Source organism: Macrotis lagotis, chromosome X (genome assembly GCF_037893015.1).
Source record: "Macrotis lagotis isolate mMagLag1 chromosome X, bilby.v1.9.chrom.fasta, whole genome shotgun sequence".
Classification (NCBI taxonomy): Eukaryota; Metazoa; Chordata; class Mammalia; order Peramelemorphia; family Peramelidae; genus Macrotis; species Macrotis lagotis.
Genome location: NC_133666.1, coordinates 311085980 through 311113065, shown reverse-complemented (window position 1 = coordinate 311113065; position 27086 = coordinate 311085980). Strand labels below are relative to the sequence as shown.

The 27086-nt window shown below is 35.4% G+C and overlaps 1 protein-coding gene across 3 annotated transcripts in view; it reads right to left on the bottom strand.

Moving 5' to 3' along the window:
* The window catches only part of LOXHD1 (lipoxygenase homology PLAT domains 1), a 266512-nt gene that overhangs the window by 153279 nt on the left and 86147 nt on the right, over nt 1-27086 (bottom strand). For all 3 annotated transcript variants that reach the window (XM_074203499.1, XM_074203500.1, XM_074203501.1), the window contains exons 6-7: nt 23452-23600; nt 14201-14324 (exon numbers count right to left, since the gene is read on the bottom strand). In XM_074203499.1, the coding sequence (XP_074059600.1) occupies nt 14201-14324; nt 23452-23600 (273 nt within the window). The remainder of the gene's footprint in view (nt 1-14200; nt 14325-23451; nt 23601-27086) is intronic.

The window sequence follows — 27086 nt, the reverse complement described above, 5'->3', positions numbered from 1 at the left end:
CATCTTATTACTTAAATGTTTCCCCCATTAGACTAATGAGTTCCTTTAGAGGAGGGGCTGTTTTTAACCTTTCTTAATATCCCCAATATTAAAAACAGTGCTTGAAATATGTTGTTATTCAGTCATTTTAGTCATGTCTGACTCTTTGTGACCCCACTTGTTTTCTTTGATTTTTTTTTGCAAGGCAAGAAAGTTAAGTGATTTATCCAAGGTTATACAGCTGAGGTTATATTTGAACTCAGTTCTATTAACTCCATGGTAGGTGCTCTATCCTCTGCACCACCCAGCTACCTCAACCCCATTTTCTTTTTTTTTTTAGCAAAGATACTAGTTTGTCATTTCCTTCTCTACTTCATTTAATGAGGAAACTGAGGCAAACAAGATTAAGTGACATGCAACTTGTAGGAATCTGAGGCCAGATTTGAGTTCAAGTATTCCAGTTTATTTATTATATTCCTGATTGTATTTCATAAATTCCTGGAATATAGTAAGCCCTGAATAATTGTTTTAATTTTGATTGAATGATCTGATACATACTGACAGTGTGATCCTAGACAGTGCTTTAGACAACTGTCGAAGACTATATGTTACAGGAAAAAAAATGTCAGCTTGTATTCGTAGAGAGCTTCTTCACTAGAGAATTCCCTATACCATTGAAATCAGAGATCCAGTCCCTGTTGCTATTTGGTATCTTGCATGTATCATATCCTTCTATTAAACTATGAATTCTAGAAGGGACAATTGATGTATATTTCTCATATATTTTTATCTAACCTAATACTTAGTCCAGTGCTCTTCACACAGTAACTACTTAATAAATGCTCATTGATTTAAATTGATGAGAGAAATGATTATTAATAACCAATGATTTGGGAAGATTCAAATTTCCCTCTTTTCTCTCTCCTCATTTCAAGACCTCAGTCTCTGAAGATTGAGTTAACCTTTTTCTCTCTCTGACCTCACCCAACCTTACAAGGATTTCTCTAATCTGAGATGAATTCCATTCAATCAAGCTTGGGTGGAGACAGACCCTTTTGTCTAAATTGCCAAAGGTCTGCATATAAAGATGGTCTCTCTGTCCAAGGGGGACATGGTGTCTGAGTCTCTCATTGTAATATTCATTTTCTCATTAATCATTAACCAATCAGAGCTGATTGAACACCTGCTCTTCCAAAGACATACAAAATTGGACCCACCACCATTAGGCAGTTTGGTCTAAGAGAGATAGTCAAATTATCATCCTTTTATTAATAAACATGCTGGCCTTGTTAATAAAATGATTAAAACATCATATTGAATTGACTTCCCTCCTCCTTCTCATTGGGTCTCTATAGTGCTCATATACCCCTTCTTTATATTTCATTTCTCTCTATTAAAGTTCTGACAGGAGGAATAAGTAAGAAACATAGATGATCTCAAAATTAATGATAATAATTAAAAATTGCTAAAAGTTCCTAAGTTATAGGGATTTAGAGTTCATGGGGCGGCTAGGTGGTGCAGTAGATAGAGCACTGGCCCTGGAGTCAAGAGTACCTGAGTTCAAATCTGGCCTCAGACACTTAATAATTACCTAGCTGTGTGGCCTTGGGCAAGCCATTTATCCCCATTTGCCTTGCAAAAAAAAATAAACAAACCTAGAGTTCATGAAGACAGTATCTCTTCCCTTAGTTTTAATATGCTTAAGAGTCAAAAAGGAATAGTGCCATCATTAAAAAAAAAACAGAACTGAAGTCTAGCTTTTGTGCTCCAGGTTTCTTCCTTCACCCACAGGGATGAAAATATCATGGAATAGTGGATAGTTTTGGCAAGACATTTTGGATGACCCAACCTACATGAGCTACAGTCCTTGCAGTGTCATAGCCAAGGTCCCTAGATTTCTATCCAAAGCTTCCCTCCAAACAATTCCTTGGAAATGTTTGTGCAGAATGACCAAGATCTTGGGATTATTGATATAGAGATAGCAGAGACCATGGAGGTCACCCAGTCCAACCTGTCTATTTAATAGATGAGGAAAATGAGGTTTAGAAGAGGTTCAAGGCAGATTGGAACCCAGGACCTCTGACTCCAACCACAGGGCTTTGCTCTACAATGATTCCCATAACAATGTGATTTCCTTCACAAAATACATATTATAGGCAGATAACTTACATTAATACCTTGGAATGGCTAGAATTCCCAAGGATGTTTTTTCAGCTGGTCACCTCTTCATCAATCTTCAAATTGTGGATTGAATCACACATTTGATCAGCCTAAAGAAGCAGATCAGGAAGTGCTCACATCCAATCTCCCAGTGAGGATGGCTCTCTATAATCTAGGATCTGTATTGACAGATGGCTCAGGGTATCAGCATTTCCTATTGCTCTCCAAGGCATGTTGGCAGCCATCAAGAATAACTGGCATTCAGACAGTACTCTAAGTTTGAGACAGAAAGCCTTTTACCTACATTATCTCATTGGAGGCTCATAGCAATCCCTAGAGGGAGGCAGTGTAAAATTTATTTCTTTCATTTTACAGATGAAGAAACTGAGATTCAGAAAGGTTAATAGATTTGCTTTAGGTCCCAAAGCTAGTAAGTAGAAGACACAAGATTTGAGCAAAGGAGTTAAGATGCAAGTCTAACATTCTTGCCACTATACCATGGTAACTCCTCAGGCATACACTTTGAGTAAAACACTTCAAGCTTAGCAATTTCACAATGTGTTTGAGAACACAAACATAAAAAAGTACCCACAAGAGGTTTGTGAATTGTACCCATCGTAAAAGCAAAACCTCCAAAGTCATAAAGATAACTGAGGGACTTCCTGGTTACTTTGTGTTAGAGGGCTTCATTATTGATTTATTGTCATTTCTTTCTGTAGACTCAATTTCATTCAGTTTAATTCAGCAATCCTTTATATAAAGTGCTTACTATGTGTAACTTATTGGATCATAGCTCTAGAGCAAAAGTCCTTAACCTAGAATTTGGGTTTTTTAAATATGTTTTGATATTTTGATATAATGTTTTCTTTGTAATATTATATATTTTTCTGTGTGTACTTAAACATGTCATTCTGAGAAGTCCCAAGATTTAACCAGACTGCCAAAAATCCAAGATGCATAAAAATGTAAAAAAAAACCCTATTCTAGAGGTTGTCTAGTCCAACTCTCCAATTTTACTGATGAGGAAACTGAGACCCAAAGAGGTTAAATGATTTGCCCAAGGTCACTCTAGTAGTGAGTGGGAGAACCAGGATTTGGAGACAGGTCCTCTAACTTCCAAGTTACCTGCTCTTTCCATTGCCTCTGAGCTTGATGTCAGAGACAACACTGTCCTTGACAAATAAATGGAGAGTGACTTTAAGGCAATCTGGCCAAGTATACCTTCCACACCATAAGGTGAATCAGAGGCAAGTAAGGAACAGTTAGGTTCATTGTAATGTCTTGGCAAAAGTTCAGCTATCAATGAATGACTTAATGGAATTGTTGTTTGCTGATAAGGTTTCACCAATTCTCAAAAAACTTTCCCTTGTCTCTTACCCTGTTCCACCTGTTTTCTCCCTTTCACTGTTAAAACTCTAGCCTACTCAACTATTTCCCAACTCTTTTATCATTTTAATTTCCAAACTTGTTTAAAAAAAAAGATATCTATAGGGGTGGCTAGGTGGTGTAGTGGATAAAGCACCGGCCCTGGAGTCAGGAGTACCTGGGTTCAAATCTGGTCTCAAACACTTAATAATTGGGCAAGCCACTTAACCCCGTTTGCCTTGCAAAAATCTAAAAAAAAAATCTATAAATTATGAACATCCTTTCCCAGGAAATAATGGGGTGCTTTAAGAAAATCCACATTTTGGGGCAGCTAGGTGGCACAGTGAATAGAGCACTGGCCTTGGAGTCAGGAGTATCTGGGTTCAAATCCGACCTCAGACACTTAATAATTACTTAGCCGTGTGGCCTTGGGCAAGCCACTTAACCCCGTTTCCTTGAAAAATCTAAAAAAAAATCCACATTTTGTAGAAGGAGAATGCAGTAGAACTTTCCAGGTCTCAAATCAGTGAATGTAAGTCCTTTCTTTGTTGTTTAGAATCAGGGTTACATGGACTGCAAGGACCTTAAAGAAGAATAAGCTCACACCAGTAGTAGCAGTGACATGGAAGTCTAAGAATATTGTACCAGAAGTCCCAAACTCATAAGCCTTTTTGTGTATGTCTGAAACACTGATAATCAGGGAGATCTTCCCAAAGATTTTATATATTTTATACTTTCTTGATATCACAATTAGGATATCATCAAAATATAGAACCATATCTGGAATCCAAGAAAGTAGAATCTATTGGAAAATTACCAAAACAACAGAAATTCCAAATTGAAGATGCTAAACAAAGAATGAATGAATGACACTTTGATGAAGTATCATCCATGATCATTTATGGATTGTTTTTGGACAAGATCAAGTTTTGCAAGGGCGTTTATTCTCTTAGCAAAAAAGAACATAGAACTTCACTGGCTTTGGGCCCTGGCTATGTTGTTTTTATTCCCAGGAACTTAAAATATATATTATGGCACATAGGTTTCTATTCTAGCATCATTGATACAGCCCACTGAATACATGTAACTAGTTGTCAAAGAACATCTTGTTAATTAGATGTTCACAATTTTCTTCATTTAATTCCCCTCAGAACAGAAAATATTCTTTTTGTTTGTAAACAGATTGGTGCAATGGTAAGATCCAGATGTAAAGACTCTGGCTTGCCTTGTAAGTCCTTAGAAAATGTGTTAACGAACCATTTAGTCAGGTTTTTGGAATGGTACAATACTTAGAATACTACTTCCTAGATTTATACACTGGCTTATTCATGAGAAGTTTCTGTGCCCCTCCTTAGCAAGGAGAAGTAGAAGCTGCTCTTAGAAGGAAGTGTATGGAACATTTCACAGAACAAATTAGGGCAGCATTAGCTGGGCAATCATTGTGATCTTGAAGAATGCACAGTAGATTACATGGCCTTTACATGAGACAATATTGCAGGGGAAAAGATACCACAGAAACTATCTTTACTAATTATCATTACACTGCAACTGGGGAGCTACTTCCATTTCATAGGCTTCTGTAAACGTGATTGCAAATCCTGCAGCATTCTGAGTTATATTTCTATTGACTCTGAGGAGGACACAAATACCAAAGAAATAAGAAAATTCTTCCAATGTCAGGGATATGAACTAACAAAATATTCCTTAGCTTCCTTCTGAAGAAAAGCATACTTTCATATGCTGCATCAGTGGTGTTCAATTCACATAGAAAAGGGGAGTGCATACATAAAGCTCCCTGTGGGCTGTCAATTGACAATTTTTAAAAGCAATATTATCTATATTTTATTTTTATTTTAATTTACTTTGTTAAAGAATTCCCAATTACAATTCATCAATACCCTCCAACTGGAGGATTTTTCTAATTGAAACTATGAACTCCAATACTCCATTAAAGTCCCAGGACAGCCATTTCCTCATTTCCAACATAGTTGGACTCCTTTTGGACATTTTTGATTCCTTGATCATTTCCTCTCAAAACCCCTCACCTGATTTTAAGTTTTCTTTTTTTGTGTTATCTTCCCCCATTAGATTGCAAACTCCTTGAGTATAGGGATTATATTTCTTTTTTATATTTTTGTCCCTAGAGTTTAGAATAGTGCCTGATGAATAGTAGGTACGTACAATGCTTATTGACTGATCTTTATGATCTTCATTAGGTAATAAGATCAAAAAATTTAATTCTGTGATGATCAATCTTCTCCATACTTAGGATGGTCCTTGAATCATAGACACATAGTCTGTTTCCTGTGCTCTGGTTTGTCAGGAGTGGTCAGGATTTATACTTCACTGATATAGTTCTCATGAAGCCAGAATCATCTCCAAGTCATAATAAGTAATTAAAGTAAGCATTTTTTATTAGAAAAATGTTGAATTTGGTTCAATCAAGAGTCTCTATTGGAAGACTTCCATATGAACTCTGCATACAAGGTGAGGCTACAATTATACCATTACTCCCTCCCCACTACCACCACCACCAAATGTCCCCTCTTGAGGCAAATGGTGTAGTTTTACAATAAAAACTTCCATATCATTTCTAGGCTGTTAATTCCATGTATAAACTAAAGTCTTTGTACATGACTGATAATGCTGGTAAAAAGTATGGTTTCAATAATTCCCCAAATTCACTGAATGTCTTAACCTAGGTTGAAGTAATGACCATGAAGAATTTTTCTTAACATATTTTGGATTTTTGAAATTTTTTTCAATCTTATTTTGACATATATTGGATCTCAAAGACTATGAGGAATACAACATGTTTCTGTTCAAGATTTTCTTTTATTTGTTTCAAGAAGGAAAAAATACTATACCTATGTAAGAATCCTTGGAACTGGGCTAAATGGTATTACAACTTCCAAACATCTGAAGGCTCTACCCAAATGACTTTCATAGCCATTTGACCTTCATTCTATTCTTTGTCTCATCCTCCACATTGACTGTTACAAATGTTTTCTTCCTTTCTCAAGTTCCAAATGACATCTAAACCCTATACCTGCTGCAAAGGACAGCCCCATTGAGAAGACTGAGGCATATCTTTACTTTTCTTCATTTATTCCTGAAAATTTCTCCCTAATAAATATTGATGCAAAAATTTTAAATAAATTTAAATAAATTTGGATAAAATTTTAGTAAAGAAATCATAACAAGATATTACTAGGATAACACAGCATGATTAGGTAGGCTTAGGTAGGGAGGGATGGTTCAATATTAGGGAAAATCAACATAATTAACCATGTCAAAAACAAAACCAATAAAAATCATATGAGTATCTCAATAGATGTTGGAAAAGTCTTTGACAAAATATAACACCCATTCCTATTAAAAAACACTAAAGAGTTTAGGAATAAATGGAGTTTTCCTTAAAATATTGAGCAGTATCTATTTAAAACCATCAACAAGAATTATATGTAATGGGGATAAACTTGGAACACTACCAATAAGATCAGGGATGATACAAGGATGCCCATTATCATCCCTACTTTTCAGTAGTGTGTTAGAAATGTTAGGTTTAGCAATAAGATAAGAAAAAGAAATTAAATAAATTCAAATTGGCAATGAGGAAGCAAAACTTTTACTCTTTGCAGATGATATGATGGTATACTTAGAGAACCCTAGAAAATCAACTAAAAACTACTTGAAACAACAACTTCAGCATAGTAGTAGGATATAACATAAACCCACATAAATTATAAGTATATATATCTATATATACTTATATATACGCAAATATATATGAAAAATAAAGTCCAAGGACAAGAGATAGAAAGAGAAATTCCATTTAAAAACAACAATAGACAACATAAAATACTTGAGAATCTATCTCCCAAGACAAATCCAGAAATTTTATGAATTCAAGTACAAAATACAAGTACAAAGTCAGACTAAACAATTGGAAAAACATCAGTTGCTCATGATTAAGCCAAGTTAACATAATAGAAATCACAATTCTACCCAAATTAAATTTTTTATTCAGTGCCACACCAATCAAACTACCAAAAAAACTATTTTACAGAGTTAGGAAAAATAGTAACAAAATTTATCTGGTCAAGAATATCAAGGGAATTGATGGAAAAAAATTCCAAGGAAGGTAGCTCAGTCCTACCAGATCTAAAACTAAGGCAATAATCATCAAAACTGTCTGGTGCTAATTAAAAAATAGAGCAATGGACCAGTGGATTGAAATAGGTACAAAAGAAACAGTAGAAAATGACTACAATAAACTATGTTTCGATAAATCCAAAGATACTAGCTTCTGGGATAAGAACTAACTATTTGACAAAAAGTACTGGGAAAACTGGAAAATAAGAGCAAAATAGGTACAGGATTTAGACATAAATAGACCTTGAGCCTATTAAGAGAGCAAGAAATACTCTCCTCTGCTGAATATTTGGAGAAGGGAGAAATTTATAACCAAACAAGAAATAGAGAACACTATAAATTGCAAAATGTATTATTTTAACTGTATTAAATTTAAAAAATATATTTATTGCACAAATAAAACTAATGTAGCCAAGATTAGAATTAGTGAAGAAAGCTGGGAAACAATTTTCACAAATAGTATTTCTGATAAAGGACTCATTTCAAGACTAAAGAAAGAACTGAATCAAATTTATAATTAAAAATCATTCCTGGGGCGGCTAGGTGGTGTAGTGGATAAAGCACCGGCCCTGGAGTCAGGAGTACCTGGGTTCAAATCCAGTCTCAGACACTTAATACTTACCTAGCTGTGTGGCCTTGGGCAAGCCACTTAACTCCATTGCCTTGCAAAAAAAAACACCTAAAAAAAAATCATTCCCCAATTGATAAATGGTCAAAGGATATGAACAGGCAGTTTTCAGATAAAGAAATTAAAGTTATTTATAGTCAGATGAAAACATTTTCCAAATCATGATTGACTAGAGAAATGCAAATTAAAATAACAATGGGGTATCACCTCACAACTATCAGATTGGCTAAAATGACAAAAAGGGGAAATGAAAAATTCTGGAGAGGTGCAGGAGGATTGGGACATAAACGCATTGTCAGTGGAGTTGTGAATTGATCCAGTCATTCTGGAGAGCAACCTGGAACTAAGCCCAGAGAACAATAAAACTATTCATACTCTTTGATCCAGCATCCAATACTATATTTATATATTAAAGAAATCATAAAAAACAGGAAAAGTCTCACATGTTCAAAAATATTTATGGCAGCTCTTTTTGTTGTAGCAAAGAATTAGAAATTGAGGGGATTTCCATCAATTGAGGAATGGTTGAACAAGCTATGATATATATGAATGTTCTGGAGGATTATTCCTCAAAACTTCTCAGCATTATTCTTTTTTAGGTTTTTGCAAGGCAAACAGGGTTAAGTGGCTTGCCCAAGGCCACACAGCTAGGTAATTATTAAGTGTCTGAGATCAGATTTGAACCCAGGTACTCCTGACTCCAAGGCCGGTGCTTTATCCACTTCACCACCTAGCTGCCCCTCAGCATTATTTTTTTCTACTTTACTTTGGTTACAGAAAAGTTATTTCTATCCCCCATAATAATTAATTCTTTGCCATACCTTTGATCCAGCCTCTTTACCTCCTCCAATGTCTTGTTCCTTCTTTCATATATTTTTAATTCCTCTTTCTTCACTGCATCTTCCCATCTGACTTATCCAAAAGAACAACCCAATCCTAAAAAGTCTTCCATTGTCTCTTCTTCTCTATTCAGTGATTGTCCCATCTTCCCTTTTTCTGTTAAGTCTCTAAACTGCTCGACTACTCATCTCTTTCATCCTTTTTATTTCCAAACTTCTTAGAAAATGTAGTTATACCTGATGCTTCCTCTCTTTTACTTCTCAGCCTCTCTTCAACCCAGAATTATAGAAATTCAAATTAGATCAACTCATCTCTAAGTAGGGATCTCCTCTATCTCTGCCAAGTGGTCATCCACTCTTCACTTGAAGATTTACAGTATGGAAAACCTATTATTACCTTTGAATAACTCAAATTATTAGGAATTTTTCCCTTACATAAAGCTTAACTCTGTTTTAGTTTTATCTTCTACCCTATTGATTCTATTTCTGCTGTTTTTGAAGCCAGTAAAACAGATATCTACTCCTCAAGAATAACTTCCAGATACTTGGAGAGTTATGGAGTTTCCAAGTTTTCTTTTCTCTAGGTTATACCTCTTTCAGTTTGTCTTCTAGCCCCATTACTATTGAAATTGCTTTCTCTAAGATCACCAGGGACTATGACCAAATCTAGTAGTTTTCTCTCTCCCCACCCTATTCTTATCTTCTATATTCGGCTGTAGCATTTTATAATGTTAAATACCTGCTCTTCAGTTTCAAAGACACCACCATTTTCTGGCTCTTTCTATTCCTTGAAATAACTAATAGTTTGTGTAACTCTGCCTCACTTTAATCCAATTCATGCACAAATCAAGACATCACCCTGTTCAACATCAGTCCTCTTTCAAAATGAAGAACACAATAATAATAATAATAATAATAATAATAATAACAACAATGGCAACAATATCAAAATCTAGCATTTATGTGGTGCTTTGAGGTTTCCAAAGCACTTTACAAATATCCCATTTTAATCCCTTTATTTCTTTGCTGACTTTCTCATTGTCTTCATAATTCCTTAAGGTTTTGGTCCTTGGTTCTCATCTCTTGGCAATTTTGTCCACCCCTTTCAGCTATCACTTCTGAAGCTGACTTCCTGATATATATATATATGTAACCCTGTACTTTCTGCTGATCCAAAATTCCATACCTTCATCTGTCTAAAAGACAACTAAATATCCCACTGGCATCTCAAACTTCAATCAAGTGAAAAACTGAACTTGTCTTTTTTTTTTAGGTTTTTGCAAGGCAAATGGAGTTAAGTGGCTTGCCCAAGGCCACACAGATAGGTAATTATTAAGTGTCTGAGGCTGGATTTGAACTCAGGGACTCCTAACTTCAAGACCGGTGCTCTAGCCACTGCACCACCTAGCCGTCCCTGAACTTGTCTTTTACCCAAGTCTATTTTTTATTTTAACTTTACTTTTTCTGCAGTGGCATTATCATGACCCCAGTTCTCAAAGTATTGGTGTTATCTTTGATTCTCTCCCCTCAACTCTCAAATACAGTTACCAAGTGCTCATTTCAATTTCTTCACTATAGCTCGTATTTGTTCTCTCCTTACTTCTACCCTTTGGTGGTACATACTACTTGCCTCAGCTTTTATTGCAGCTTTTTTATATGTTTTCCCAATTCAACTCTATCTTCCCACATCTATCCTTCTTACCATCCCTAGACTAATTTTTCTCATTTATTCATCTAGTTATATCATAGTCCAGCTCAAAACCTTAATAATTCCATATTCTCTATAATATAAATTTCAAATTCCTTCTCCAGGAATTTAAAACTCTCCAATAACATGTAAACACAGTATTTATTCACTTTTTTTAGTGTTTTCTCCTACTACTTCATGTTCTCTGCTCCAAAAAGAATTACTATCCATACCTTAAATACAATCTATATTTTCCCACCTCTGCCTTTGCTTATGCTTCTATTCTTAGATTACTTTCCCTTTCCTTTCCTCCTCTTCTGAATTCCCACCCATCCTTAAAGGTTAATTTAAGTGCTGCCTCCTTCATGAAGCTCACTGGTCCTCTCCATTCAGTTATGACTCTTCTCCCAACCACATGACCTCACATCTGTACATATGATGCATTGTTTATATTACAGTTATCTATATATCTACCATACCTTTCTTCTAGACTATAAGCTCCACGAATAGAAAAGTAAAGTTTTATCTGGTCTTTGTAAATCCTCCAGTGCTTAAAATGGAGCTTTCCATACAGTACTAGGATAGATAATGCCATCCTTGTTTCCAGAATAAGTACTAGGTAAGGCATAAGTGACAACTAATAAATAATTCTTCACTGTGACTTTAGTTTCTGCTAAAATCGGGTAGCATATATGTGTGGAAATTCAAAAGGTCCAAAACACTAAGGAATTTAAGTGGAATGTCATCACATACCAAACCATGGCATTCCTTGAAATACAGACAGAATAGGCAATGCTGCAGGGTGAATCCTAGAATAATGGCATAGCTGAAAGAGACAGTCTTGAGTTCAGTTAACCCCAGAATCAGAGTCCACTGTCTCTCCAATTACTAAAATTTAAGGATGGGCAGAATACTCAAGGAGAACACTCAAGCTATGGATGGCTCCTCTATAATCCTCAGGGAGGGAAAAGAAATTGAAACTTCTCTGGGGAGCTGGTACTAGTGTTCTAATTAAGAGACTAGGGGATCAGGTGAGACCACTTGATCAAAGAGAAACAGAAAAGAAAAAGAAAAGGTAAAGCCTGGTAGTTAGTGTTTTTCAATGTCCAGATGCTGCTGGAGGAGAAAAACAAGGTGCTGGGTTGAGCAGGCTGCAAGCCAAATCCGCAGAATGCAAAACCTGCAATGCAATTTAATAGAATTGCTTTCCTTAAGGAACTATACGTTTTGATTGGCAGTTCTGAGGGAAATGTTGCAGTGTGGAGTTTGGGATAAGCAGAGGACTGGCATGAGGACAGTTAGATCTGGGAAAGTTAGGAAGAGATTGAACTAGGAGATAGGAGAGAGATGCTGAAAGCAAAGAGGCCAAACAGAAGCTCTTATTAAATTTTGCCTCATGCTTCCCCTCCTAGAAGCTAAGACATTCTCAATTTTAGAAAGCAGGAAATTGTTTCTTAATTACTTTCATGCCTTCCCCAAATCCTGGCACAGTTTTTGCACATAGCAGGAAGCTGATAAATGTTCGTTAAATGAATGAACTAACAAACATTGAATATTGTCAGAGGAACTGGATTTAATCCTACTTATCACCTATATGATCTCAGATAATTTACTTCAGCAAGGGCTCAGTTTCATTATTTGTAAAATGGTGGGGTTAACTCAATGGTCTTTAGAGTACCTATAAGATAAAGAATTCTATGAGTTTTTTCACATGTCCTCTGCCACTCTATCCCTTCTGAGAGAACTGAGATGGCACAGGGGCAGGGCAGGGCAGGGTAGGACAGTCAGGATGAGAAAGGTGATGTAACGGAGGACCGGACAATATCCAAATAGAGGGAGGAAAATCAAGGCAGCACCTTCTATATCTTGTTATAGTTGTTGTGATTGTCATTTAATCAGTCAATATTTATTGTCCAAGCTGGCAATCCTTAAAGAGGGAAAAGATGGTCCTCTCCTCAAGGAGTTCAGACTCTAACAAGTGAGACAAAAAAAAAAAATATATATATATAAACTAAATAGGATAAGTAGGAAATGATTAACAGAAGAGAGGCATTGGAATTAGGAGAGTTTGAGAAAGGCTTCATCTAGAAGACAGGATTTTAGGCAATACTTAAAGAAAGAAGGATGGAGAGGTCAGTAGGTAGTGATGAAGAATTTCTTGACCTCTTCCATTTCTTCTTCAATTTTACTCCTTCCTTCTCTTCACAATCTGACTGCAACCTACCTATCTGGATTTTTCACACATTCAACCCCCACCATCCATTCTCAAGCTAGCCACATTGACCTCCTGGCTGTTCTTGACACCTGATACTCCAGCCCCATCTTTGTGCCTTTGTCCTCCTTCCTAAATGTATTTGCTCCTTCACATCCTCTACTATGACTCTCTCATATTTTTCTCCTTCCTCTTTAATAAACAGTTTTCAAGCCAAACAAGTTTCCAAAGGAGTTCCTGGAGCTAGGCGAGTCCCTAGACTAAACCACAGTGGAAGCCCCCCACCCACCATGGTTGCTGCTGAAACTACCTTAAGAACCTACTAAAAGAAGTTAAATGGTTGCTGCAGCTCCATTACAGCTAAGAAAAGACTAGCATGACATCTTCCCATTCTTTAGTATCCTTAACTATTCAAATTGTATAGATTTGCTTCACATTGTTTAATGGAAAAATGTTGAAATGGAACTCAAAAGAGCTGAGTTCAAGTCTCAACTCTGCCATTGATCACTGTCTGGTCTCAGTTTCCTCATTTATAAAGGTTAGACTAGATGATTTTCAGGTTCCTTCCAGCTCTAAATCTTTCACTCCAATAGCCCTAGAAGACAAGTAGACCATGGATTGGCATCCCCTTTTGTCAGATGAAAAAGTGAGGCCCAACAGCTTGTCTAATATCATATATCAAGAAAATAATAGAGCTAGGACTAGAATCCAGGGCTCTGAACTCACAACCCAAAGTCCATTCCCCTATACTTTACTCCTTCTAAGCACTTTCTTGGGAAAGTAACAATTTAAATAGGCAGTAAGTTGGAAAAGAATGTTGGTATCAAAAATGATACACCCATGATTAATTAAATAAAATGAAATTTGGACTCTCTAGGCTCTTCCCTAATTGTTAAGTGATCTCTTACAGTCATGGTACCATTATCAGAGATGAAAATAATGAGATCATCAGTCTGAAACTGTGGAGCTATCCTGCTAGGTCTATTTTGTCACATGTCTCACATGTAATGAAAAGATCAGGCTATTCAAAGACTTGGAACAATGTGATAAATGTTTTGCCATTGAGTAAGCTCTCATACACAGATATTTCACATGTTTTTTTTGTAATGAATGGTACCTATGGAGCAAGGATTCTACTTCTAACCGAAAAGTGACCCTTTTCCCCCAATCTTTACCTGTGGTTATAGCACCTCCCACCAGAATATCCCGTTGGATTTTGCCATCATCCTCATCTAGGGCCAGCCATCGATCAAGTGGGAAATCATATTTTCTTTTGTTCCCAATGTCTTCAATGATAATCTGGAAGATTAGGGAGAATGCAATGAAGAAGAGATTATCATCAATTGTCAATTTTTCCACTTTTCAAATAACTGCATTTTGGAACATCTGTGGTGAATGTTTAAAACTTCCAGTCAGATTTACCCCTAGATGTATTTGACCTGCCTCTTTCTGCTCCATGCTCTGGAAATACAAACTCATTTTATTATTAACCTAAGCAAAGCATAATTATACAGGTAATTCTATTACTAAAAAAATTATCTCTTGCTATGCATTACAAAGCCAAATGTGAATGATTTTTAATTATCTGTTATTGGGGCGGCTAGGTGGCACAGTGGATAAAGCACCAGCCCTGGAGTCAGGAGTACCTGGGTTCAAATCCAGTCTCAGACACTTAATACTTACCTAGCTATGTGGCCTCGGGCAAGCCACTTAACCCCATTTGCCTTGCAAAAACCTAAAAAAATTATCTGTTATTTCTATTATCTAAACCACTTCCCTTCTTCATAATCAAGAAATTAAGGTTTGAGGAATTTGGTTTGACATTTTCCATGAAACTTGAGTTCAAGAAATAGGAACTGAGATTTTAGAATACTACCATGTATATTCTTTAACATGCTTTCTATTTAATTATGTAGCCAATCAATAAACATTTAATACCTCAGGTATGCAGTATTAGGTTCTAGTAAAGATAAAAAAAATCGAAATAACAGAGTCCTTACCCTCCTGAAGTTTACAGCCCAGTAGAGGAATAAGAGTATATATCTACAAAGATAACTAAAATATTAAATATTTACATGTCAAGCACATTCAAGAAATACAAAATGAAGTGCCTTATGTCACAGAGGGAAAGACATAATCTTAGGGAATCACAGATTTAGAGTTGGGAAAGACATTCAAGATCAACTGGTCCAATCTACCATTTTACACTTAAGAAAACTGATTCTAAAAGGGGTTAAATGACTTGCTCAAGGTTTCGCAGATAGTAAGTAAAAGAACCAGGATTCGAACCCATGTCTCTAACTTCAAATCCAGGATTCTCCTCTATTATGTCATGTTTCTAAAAGGGATAGCATTTGCATTGGCTTATAAAGGAAGGATAGGAATTCAACAGGAAATAAGGGGGTGGAATGACACAGCAAACCCAGAAAACAGTTACACCAATTGAGTGGAATTAGCAGAGCTCAAGGGGTTGTTAGGATGGGGAGAGAGGGTAGAGAATAGTCCAGTTTGACTAGAGATGAGAATAGGTAGAGGGGAGTAATTTGGGCAAAATAGTTACCTGCAGACTAAAAATAGAATGGACCCCCTAGAATTTAGTGAAAAAATCAAAACATATCACCTTCTGAAATTAAAAATGACAAGGGTTCACCTAAATAGATGAGATTTAGTCATCTGTGGAAATCTTCCCAGAAATAATCCTCACTGAGAAATGGTCTGTGAAAGTACTAAAGAGACCTCTCCCTTCTTTGTGAGGAAGATACTAACTCTAAGTTATAATTGATGCAAGATAAGACATAATAGATTAATTGTAATCCATCCTTTCTCCAGTTATGTAGCAATGACCGAAGCATTTGGTGACAGAAAAGGAGCACTGGAAAAAAAATGAATTATATGGTAACTTTCAAGTATGCGTCTCTGGCACTGCCCAGGGAAGAGGCTGCTCTGTTTCTAGATCAGTCCCACTTCATTAGACAGAAATATCCCTAGAGTAGAGAAAGGCAATTCATCAAGCTGTATAAATATATATATCACTGATTCATGGAATCTCAGCGAGAGAAGGGAGCTCAGAGTTCAATCCATGCCTGGACAAGAATCCCCTCTTATGACATCCCTGACAAGTGGTCATCTAGTCATTGTTCAAAGACTTCAGGGAAGTGGGACCCATTACTTTCTGAGGCAATCCATTCTATTTTGGAAGATATTTGTCTAATTTTTCCACTTTTCATCTTTTATCTGTTGCTCTTCCTTTTGCCCATTGTGATCAACCAGAACAAATTAGTGAGAGCTGAAAGAGACCTAAAAGGTCATTAATTCATCCATTTCCCATTTACAGAGAAAGCCCAGAGAAGTCTTGTCATACAGCTAGTAAACGTCAGAGGCAGGACTGGAACACAAGTTTCACTGACTCTTGATCCTGTGCCCCATCAACTACGATATTACCTGAAGTCCAAATCCCTTCCTACTTGACTACCCTTTAAATACTTGGAAAGAGCCCTCATGGTTCCTTCTCCTCCTTCTCTGCCCCTCCCCCACACCAGGCTTTCTTTCTTCAGGCTGGATGTCCTCATTTTAGAGGATCATAGATTTACAGCTAGAAGGGATCAACTCTGAAGGTCATGGCATTTGAATCCCTTATTTTATGAGGAAAATGAGGCTCATGGAAATGAAATGACTTGTCCAAGATCTCACCAAGTAGGAGGCAGCAAAGTCAAGATTTGAACCTATGTCCTTCAATCAGTGTTGAGAGTGCAGAATCCTAAAGTTCATTATCATCCTTGGTGTCTTCCTCTGGACACTTTCTCACTTGCCAGTGTCCTATCTAAAATGCAATACCTTGAATTGGACACAATCCTCCAGAGGTGGTTTGACTAGGCAGAGTACAGAAGTAGTATTATCTACTTTGCCCTTGATACTATACTCTGTATTGCAGATTAAAAACTATATTACTGTTTTTGGCTACCAGTTCATACTATTGACATACTGAATTCACAAAACCTCAGATGTTTTTTCAGTCAAATTGATATCCACCCACACCTCTGACATCTTTGTACATGAGAAGTTGACTTTTGCTTAAAAGGAGTATTACCTAAAATATTCATCTCCCTTTGCTCTAATTCTGCAGTCACCAAACAACTTTCTGATCTATAATTTAATCCTCTGAGTGAAACTGCCCACCAGGAAGAGCCTGAGCAGATAAAAAATTCTTAAGACAGGTATGTTTGCTGTATCAGGTTAAACTCTGTGGGTTTGGTTAGTGAATAGATCCACTGCAGCCTGCTTGCCACTAATGAAATGATGAAATTAAGTTTTTGAATTTACAAAGCTACTAGCCACAGCCCAGATCCATAATGCCAGGCATACTGTGAAATAATATTGAGCCCGAGACAGGTAGTCTCTCTCATTCTATCTGAACTGCAACGAGGAGGAACTACTTTTCATTTCTCCCAAGGTTGGAGTTCTGCTGTGGGAAAGAGAGGGGACAATTGTAATAAATGATGTCATTGAACATAGTGACCAATTAGACTTTCCTGTATTCCCTACACAATGCAAATTCTGGCCAGCAACTTTAGGAGTGGGAAAGCAATGGCATAAATAGCAATCAGATAAGGCTTCACAGTCCAACCGAGACTTAGGATCTACAGATTGGGGATTCAATGCTAAAATATACTCAAATTCAATATGATACCTAGTGGAAGAACTAAAATGTTGAATCTCAAACTAAACATAATCCTCCAGACGTGGTTTGACAAGGCAGAATACAATAGCACATTGCCCATGTATCCCTAGACAATACATCTCTGTTATGGCTGATTAAAGACTACTTTGATGTTTTTGTTTTGCAGTTCATATTTTTGCCTTAAGTAGGAGGATCTGGGTTCAAATCCTTCTGTAAAAACCATGTTTTCTTGAGGTTTTTTACTAGAATCAGGAAAGCTCTGTTAATACTGCTTTAAAGATGGTAGAACAGGAGTTGTTGTTATGCAAGCCACCTAGAAGGATTTGAAATGCAGGAAAGTAAAAGCAAAGAATCCAATATCAGACATTCAGCATCACAAATGGAGGCATTGAAAAATAATGTTATCAAATAAGTCAGAATGCTGATATACCTAGTGGCATTAATGGACCCTTGCTGAAGTATTTCCTCAAAGATGTTATTCATGATTTGATGCTGTCTAGAATGAGGCAAAAGGAAGCCAACTACCTTAGTCTTGAGAAAACTCAGTTAATTTCAAGGACAAAAGATGACAAAATATTATTGTTTTATTGTTTTTCATTTGTTGCAGTCGTGTACTCCTCTTCATGATCTTATTTAGGGTTTTATTATAAAAGAAACTGGAGTGGTTTGCCATTTCCTTCTCCAGTTCATTTTACAGTTGAGGAACAGGAAGCCCAACAGGGTTAAGTGACTTGCCCAGTCTCATATAGGTTAATAAGTGTTTGAGGCCTTTAACTTAGGAAGATGAGTTCTCCTGATTCTAGGTCCAACAATATAATCACTGTATCATCTAGATACCCCAAATGGTGACATAGCCAACTGTAAACAATCCAGAAGAAAACACAGATGTGGAACTGATATTCTTTAGGATACCCCCATTGGGTAAAGCTGGGGGATAAGAAGGGAAAGATTCTATCCTAATCTGATACTGACTTCCATATCTTTCCTGGTCTTGTGGCCTTTTTACTCAAGGTCAGATTCATGCCATTGAAAAATGGCGTGGATAGATCTTAAACTATATTATAAAGCAGTAATTATCAAAACCATCTGCTCCTAGCTAAGAAATAGATAGACCAGTGGAACAGAGCAGATATACTATGTACAGCAGCAAACAAATATAATTATAGTATTTGATAAGTGGAAAGACTTAAGTTTTTGAAATAAGAATATTATCTTACTGCTGGAAAGCAGGATGGCAGAAACTGGGCATAGACCAATATCTTATATCATTTACCAAGGTAATACATGACCTAGATAAAAAGGGAGATATTACAAGAAAATCTGAAGAACATGGAACATATTGCCTATCAGACTTGTGAATGTGTAAATAATTTATAAAGAAATAAGAGATAGTATTGTGAGATATAAATGGATAGTTTTGATTACATTCAATTTTTAAAAAAAGCATTTAGACAAATAAAAATATAGTCAAGATAAGAATGAAAGCAGAAAACTGATAGAAAAAAAATTACATACAGTTCCTCAGTCTCATATCTCAAATATCTTAAGAATTTTGTCAAAACTATAAAATTGTGAGTCATTCCCAACTGATAAATATTTAAAAGATATGAACAGGCAGTTCTATGATGAAGAAATCAAAACAATTTATAATCCTAAGAAAATATGCTCTAAATCATTATAAATTAGAAAACAATACATATTAAAACAACCTTGTCCTATCATATTACACCTATTAGATTGACTAAAATGATAGAAGGGGAAAGTGACAGATGTTGGAGAGCATATGGAAAAATTGGAACTTTGACTCCTTCTTAGTGGATCTGTGAACTGATCCAACCATTTTGGAGGGAGATTTGTAATTATACCCGAAGAGTTATTTAACTGCCTATATAACCTTTGACCCAGCCCTACCTCAATTAGGTGAGTTCCCAAGAGGATCAAGGAAATTGGAAAAGAACCAACATGTTCTAAAATATTTATAGCAGCTCTCTTTGTGATGGCAAAAATACTGAAAATTGTAGGGATGCCCATCAGTTGGAAAATGACTTAACAAGTTATGGTATGACATGATGGAATATTACTCTGCTATAAGAAATGATGAGTTCAATGATTTTAGAAAAGCATGGAGAGATCTCCACAAAATAAAGTGTGAAATGAGCAAAACCAAGAGAATATTGTATTCAGTAACAGCAGTATTGTTTTAAGAACAATTTCGAGCAACCAAGTCATTCTATTATAAATACCCAAATTAACTTCAAAGATCCTAAGAAGATGGGGCAAATAGGTGGCACAGTGGATAGATCTCCAACCCTGGTGTCAGGAGGACCTGAGTTTAAATCTAACCTCAGACATTTGATACTTACTCACTGTGTACTATTGGATAAGTCACTTAGCCCCACTGCCCCACCAAAAATAAAGATCCTATGAAAAAAGATGCTATGATGTAGGAGATGATGAGCTGGTTGGTTTAGAAAAATATGGGAAAAACTTGGTCTTATGAAGGAAGATGCTATCCCCCTTCAGAGAAACGTATGAAGGAGGAAATAGGTATAGTATGATTTTACAATATGTAGGTTGTGTAAATATGTCTATATAAATTGATACCTATATGCTTAATTGTAGCCTTCTTTATTGTGAGAGTGAGGGGAGGGAGGGATGGGTCAAAATAAAGTAATAAGTAAATAGAGAACAAAAGAGTAAAAGGAAACAGAAAAAAGCTGGACAGTTTTGAAAATGATGTGTAGTATTTATTTTTTTATTTTCTTGGAATAGTAATTTATTGCTTTAGTCTGCATCCTCTCTTATGGTCAGCTGTGTGTACATGGCAATTTTATTTTATTTTCTCAGTTTGTATTCAAGTATAAAATTTTAAAAATTACCCAAAAAAGGTCTTGACTGGAAAGACAGACATGAGCTATTCTTCTTGACCACCTTATTCTTTCCTACACAATGAGTCAAGGTCTTGGCTTATTGAAGCCTCTTTCTGGTTTCTCATACTTCCACCTTCATTCTTTAGCCTGCCCTCAATTTTGCCTATAGGAGAAGAGGAAGAACTTCTTTGAGTTCCCTTACCTTACTCCATGGAAGTCATACAGAATCCTTCTTTACCCACCAATATCATTCCTAAATCTATAGTCCAGAGTGATGAAAGAAAGAGGGAAAGGACCTATATATACAAAAATAGTTATAGCCTCTCTATAAGTGGCAAAGTCCTGAAAACTGAGGAGCTCAATTGGGAAATGGCTGAATAAATATGGGTAAATGAATGTGAGGGAAAATAATTATACTGTAAGAAAGGATGAAGAAGATGGCTTAAGAAACACCTGGGAAGACTTATATGAACTAACACAAAATGAAATAAGCAGAATCAGGAGAACTATATTGTAACAGCAATGCCATAAAGATAATCAACTTTGAAAGACTTACTATCTCTGATCAACAAAATGATCCAACTACAATTCCAAAGGACTCATAATGAAACATAATATCTAGCTCTAGATAGAGAGCTGAAGGACTCGGAGTGCATATTGAAGCAATGGTTTTCTTTCTCTTTTTTTAATGCCTAATGAGGAAATCTGTTTTGTATGACCATACCTATTTGTAATGGGCTTTGTTTTCCTTACTTTCTCAGTGGGAGAGGGAAAGAACTGGGATCTAAAAATAAAATTGAATTAAAAAATAAATTTTTAAAAATTTAAGAGCTCTTCTTTTGAATTTTTACTTCTAAGCACTAAAGGGATATATTCATGGGGATAAACAAATAAAGAGAAAATATATAATTTTGTAGCAGATTTATTAATTAATCCTTGTGGCACTTCTAGGAATTGGAATGGTTCCCAGTTCATTGGCAGGCAGAGAAAACAAATAAACCCTAGGGCCAATAAAGGCTTAACACCTGTCCTTAGACCAGCTGTGTACTGTTCTCCTCTCTGCTCCTCCCTGGGATACTAGATTACTAGAGACCAGCTTCATCGTTAGAGATACATTTCATGACAGCTCAACATTTATCCTTTCCTAGTTTTGCTGATGTATAACCCCAATTCTAATGTACAGATTTTACCAAGTCATTCCCTTGTTCAAAATTCTCAGCAATTCCTCATCATTTATAGGATGAAATATAAACTCGTTATCTGGCACTCAGGGCTCTCTACAGTCTGAGTTCAATCTACTTTTCCAAAATTATTTTGTTACTCCCCTTCACATATTCTATGTTCCTGTCTCACTGCTCCCCAATCTCATTCCCTTCTCTTCTTCCTCTATGGATCTCCCTATACCTAGAATGTGTTTCCTCTGTGTTTCTGCTGGTTGGAATCCTTCCCATCCTTCAAGGTACATCTCAGGTGCTGCCTTGTGCCAAAACCATTACATTGTGACTACTGCAATTCATTTGAAAATGTATCACCCTTCAAAAGGTGTATAAAGATATTTTGGCTATTTAAACAGTTTTGTTAACTACTATTCCTCTCTGAATGTATGTTGATTGATAACGATTGCTAGTAAATGTCTATGTGCATTCACACACTACTATTTGTCTGCTGGTTCACTCCCTTAGAAGCAAGATGCCCTAAAAGACCAGAGATTTCGTCAAGATGGAGAACTCTGGGTTAAGAAAACACCTTTCACTACTTCAGGTGTTGAGTCATGTCTGGCTCTTTGTGATTCCATTTGGGGTTTCTTAGTTCATTTTATAGATGAGGAACCAGGCAAACAAGTCTAGGGTCACATAGCTAGTTAAGTGTCTGAGGTAACACTTGAACTCAGGATGATGGATCTTCCTGACTCCTGGCATACCACCTGGTTGCCCAATAAAAAATAATAACAATGCAAAAAAACCTAGTAAAACTAATGAATACAATAAACCACCTCAGTCCTAGAGAGATAAATATTCCTTCCCTCATCAGAGATGGCATACTCTCTGTGTGTATGTGAAATAAATATAAAATATAATATAAATAAAAAAGAATAATTACAAATGAATAGAGCATGGTGAAATGCAAGGTTCCTGAAGTGAAGGAGAATGATAGAAAGGGGACTCATGAATGATTCCTTTATGTTGCACTTTTTGGAGCTTTCCCTATACACCAATCATCTTGTACCTACTTGTATATATCATGCATATATATACCTGTTTTTCCTCTCAAAAATATAAGCTCCCTGAGGAACTATTTTTGCATCTTTATCTCCTTGAAATATACAGCACTTGGTTTGAGCTTAATTAATGCATATTTAATAACTAGCCAATTAATAGGTTAATGGTCAATAGATTAATAACTAGCCAATCTCAGATAAGGTCATACTTCCCATTCCACCTAGGCATCTACCACAGCCCAGTCCTTGCCATCTGTTTTGCTTCACCTCTCCATATTCTATACCTATCCTTAGCTTTTTCCCTCATTCTGGAAACAACATACAAATTAATACTATCCCCTTACTTCTATAAAAGATGTGACAATTGATTGCACTATGGGTCCACGCACCATCCCTATGATTTCTCAGACCCAAACACTGTTCTTCAAACATCACCCTCTTATCTGTGTTGTCTCCCTCTTATAAAATGTAAATACAGGGACTGTCTCATTTTTGTACTTGTATCTCCAATGTACAATGCCTAGAATGTTGTAAATGTTTCATAAAGGCTTCTCCTCCATTCATTCATTAAGTTTGAAGAAGGTCTTGAACAATATGTCAAAGAGCATAAAATTTCTCATGTAGGTTTTAAATAGTCATTGATAAATGGTAAGAACCCACCTTTGATAGGAACCAGCCGGCAGATCCACCTTTATTGTTATGGCCAATAGTGATTTTTATCAACTGCCCCAAATCTGGTGCATCTATCGTGAACTTGTCTTCTGCCCCCCTTTCAAAGTTGTCTTTTTCACTTTCCAGTCTCCGTTCCCCTATTCACATACATATATACATAGGAACACAAGGGAAAAAGACAAAGGGAAAAAATGATCAAGCCTTCTCTAACATCACAACGAACCAGTCCACTGATAGGCTCATATTAAAATTTTTCTTATAGCTAAGTCTAAAAAAAAATCTTCTGGTCAAAAAGACAGGGATCCTGAAAATCAAAGAATCAAAACTAAAAGGAAAAATTGTATTTACGAATAAAACTAAAATGTTAAAATAGTTAATAAAAGTGATAAACTATTGGCTAATAATATTTTATTCATTTTTTCCAGTTATAGGTAAAGGTAGTTTTCCACATTCATACTTTTTTTTTAGTTTTTTTGCAAGGTAAATGGGGTTAAGTGGCTTGCCCAAGGCCACACAGCTAGGTAATTATTAAATGTCTGAGGCCAGATTTGAACTCAGGTACTCCTGACTCCAGGGCTGGTGCTCTATCTACTGCGGCCACCTAGCTGCTCCCCAGGTATGTATTTTGTAAGATTTTTCTTTCTTCTATCCACTGCAGCACCTAGCCACCCCCTACTGTGCCACCTAGCCGCTCCTAAATTCATCCTTTTGCAAGATTTTGAGTTCAAGCTAACAACATTTTTTAAAGAGAAGAAAACCAAATTGTCAACCTCAAAAAATAATCCAAATCAAAAGGAAACAAAGGAAATTATTAAGAACTATTTTGTTATATTACATACCAATAAAAGTGATAAAATAGATGCTTAGTTATAAAAATATAAAATATTCAGACTGGTAGAAGAAAAAGTAGAGAATAATGGTAATCCAATCTCAAAAGACTAAAGAAATTGATCAGGTTATAAATGAACATTCAAAGAAAAAATCTCCAGGATTTCATGGATTTGTAATCTGAACTCAGGTTCTCCTGAATCAAGGGCTGGTGCTCTACCCATTGCAACAACTTGTTACCAAACATGTATTTATAATTGAACTCAAACATTTAAAGAACATTTAAATCAAATATTACATAAATGTCAACCATAGAAAAAAGATTCTGTCAAAAATATAAAAATAAAACTAGTGACAACATCACTGATGAATATTGATGCAAAATGTTGAATAAAATATTAGAGGCACAGAAAAATTTTTAGAAGATAATATATTATGACAAAATTGGACATACCTGAAATACAGGTTTAGTTTAATATTAAGAAAAGTATTATCATAATAGATTATATTTATTTTAAAGTAAATATTATTTTATCAAGAGATACAGAAAAAGATTTTACCAACCATACAACATTCATTTATATTTAAAACATTAAGTATAGAATAAAATTATGAGAACAACTGAACCTGTCTTTAATATGTTAAACTAAATGAGTTATTTCATGTGTATAGAAAACAATCAAATGGGGAAATTCCCTGTACTAAAAGGAAAATTGGCATCTTCTCAGTAATATATACATATATATATATATATATATATATATATATATATATATATATATATATATATATCTTAGGACTTTGCCAAGAGCACTGAAAAGTTAAAAGATTTGACCAGAGTCACAAGGTAGCATGTGTCAGAGGTGGAATGCAAACCCTGGTTTACAAACTCCTGGTTAGGAGTCAGCTCTCTATTCAATATAATTCTTTTAATAATATCTATTTAAAACCAAAATATGGCATTATTTTAATGGAGAAATGTTATAGAACTTTCCAATAAGATCAAGACCAAAGCAAAGATATCTAGTATCACAACTCACATTTGATAAAAGTTTTATAAAAGTCATCTAGAAAATTTCATACAGGAAAAAGAAATCAAGAACATAAACCAAGACAAAAAGAAACAAAATTATCACATTTTGTTGATGATATATAATGATCTATTTAGAGAAATCTAGAAATTTGACTAAAATGTAGTTTAACCAATTTATATTCTCAGTGAATTAGCAGGATATAAAATAAAACCACACAGATAATCAGATTTTCTGTATATTAACCCCCATGACAAAAATAGAAAATTCTATTCAAATAGACTACAGAATCTGTAAATATTCAGAAGTCCACCTACAATGACAAATAAATATAACAATTATATGACTACAACCACAAACACTTTTTACAGAAACAGAAGCAGATGTAAATAAAGAAACAAATATAAATAATTGGAATGATATTAATTACACAAGGTTAGACTCTGCCAACATAGTAAAAATTATAAAAATAATTAAATTATTTATTCAGTAGTATAACCAATTAAGCAAATAACAAATTATACCATTAAAAGTTAGTTTATAGAATTTTTTAAAAGTAAAATTAATTTTAAAGGGGGGAAAAATCTAAAATCTCAAGGGAAATAATGAAAAAATAGGAAGGAGGTCCAGCAGTATCTGATCTGAAACTATTATAAATCAGTAGCTATCAAAACTTACTGGTCCTGCTTTAAAAAAATAGAAAGGTTGATCAGTGGAACAGATTTATAACATAAGATAAAAGATCAAATGAATATCTAAGGTTAGTATTCAATAAATCCAAAGACCTCAATTATAGAATTAAGGATTCACTATTTGAGGAAATACTGCTGGAAAAACTAGAAAATCATTTGAAAGAAATTTAATTTAGACCAACATCTAAGACTGTATACTATAATAAGCTCCAAATGAATTCAAGGCCTAGATATAAAGGGTCCCATAGTGAACAAATTAGAGAAATAGGAAAAGAGATCCTTTTTAAATGACTATAGATAGGAATAGAGAAATCACCGGGGGGGGGGGGGGAGTGAATAATTTAGATTACATAGAATTGAATAGTTTTTGCCCAAAATCAATGAAGCTAAAATTAAAAGGAAGACTGGTAAACTGGAAAAAACTTTGCAATAATGTTTTTCTTTTCATTTTTTTATTTTTCTTTAATTTATTTACATATTACTAAAATATTATTGTTTAAGAGTAAACATCATACTCCCTCCCCCACAAAAATATAAAACCTCATGAGAAATAAAGTAAAAGAAAGAGAAAAAAATGTGTTTCATTCTGTTCTGATACCATTATCTCTGTCTTGGCTGGATCACTTTCTTTATCATAAGTCCATCATAGAAGTTACTTCCATTTTTTTCCACAGTTGCTCTTGCTAATTGTAATTCCTTCCATCCATTCCTCCTTACTACCATCTATTATATTTTCTCTCTCCTTTCACTCTGTCCCTCTTCAAAAATGTGCTGTGGCACAGAAGACAGAGAACAGGCCCTAGGGCCAAGAGTCCCCAAGACAACATTCCAACCCAGAGACCCAGCAACCACCCAGGCCCATGGTGCTGGACAGGCCACCCAATCTCAGCACCTTGCAAAAAGTAAAAAAAGAAAATGTGTTATATCTAACTATCCCCTCCTATGATCTACCTTCTTTTCTATCACCCACATCCCCCCTCCCCTCCCCATCCCCTCTTCTCCTTTTTCTTCTAGATGTTGATACCCTATTAAGTATGTATGCTGTTTCCTCTCTGAGCCATTTCTGATGAGA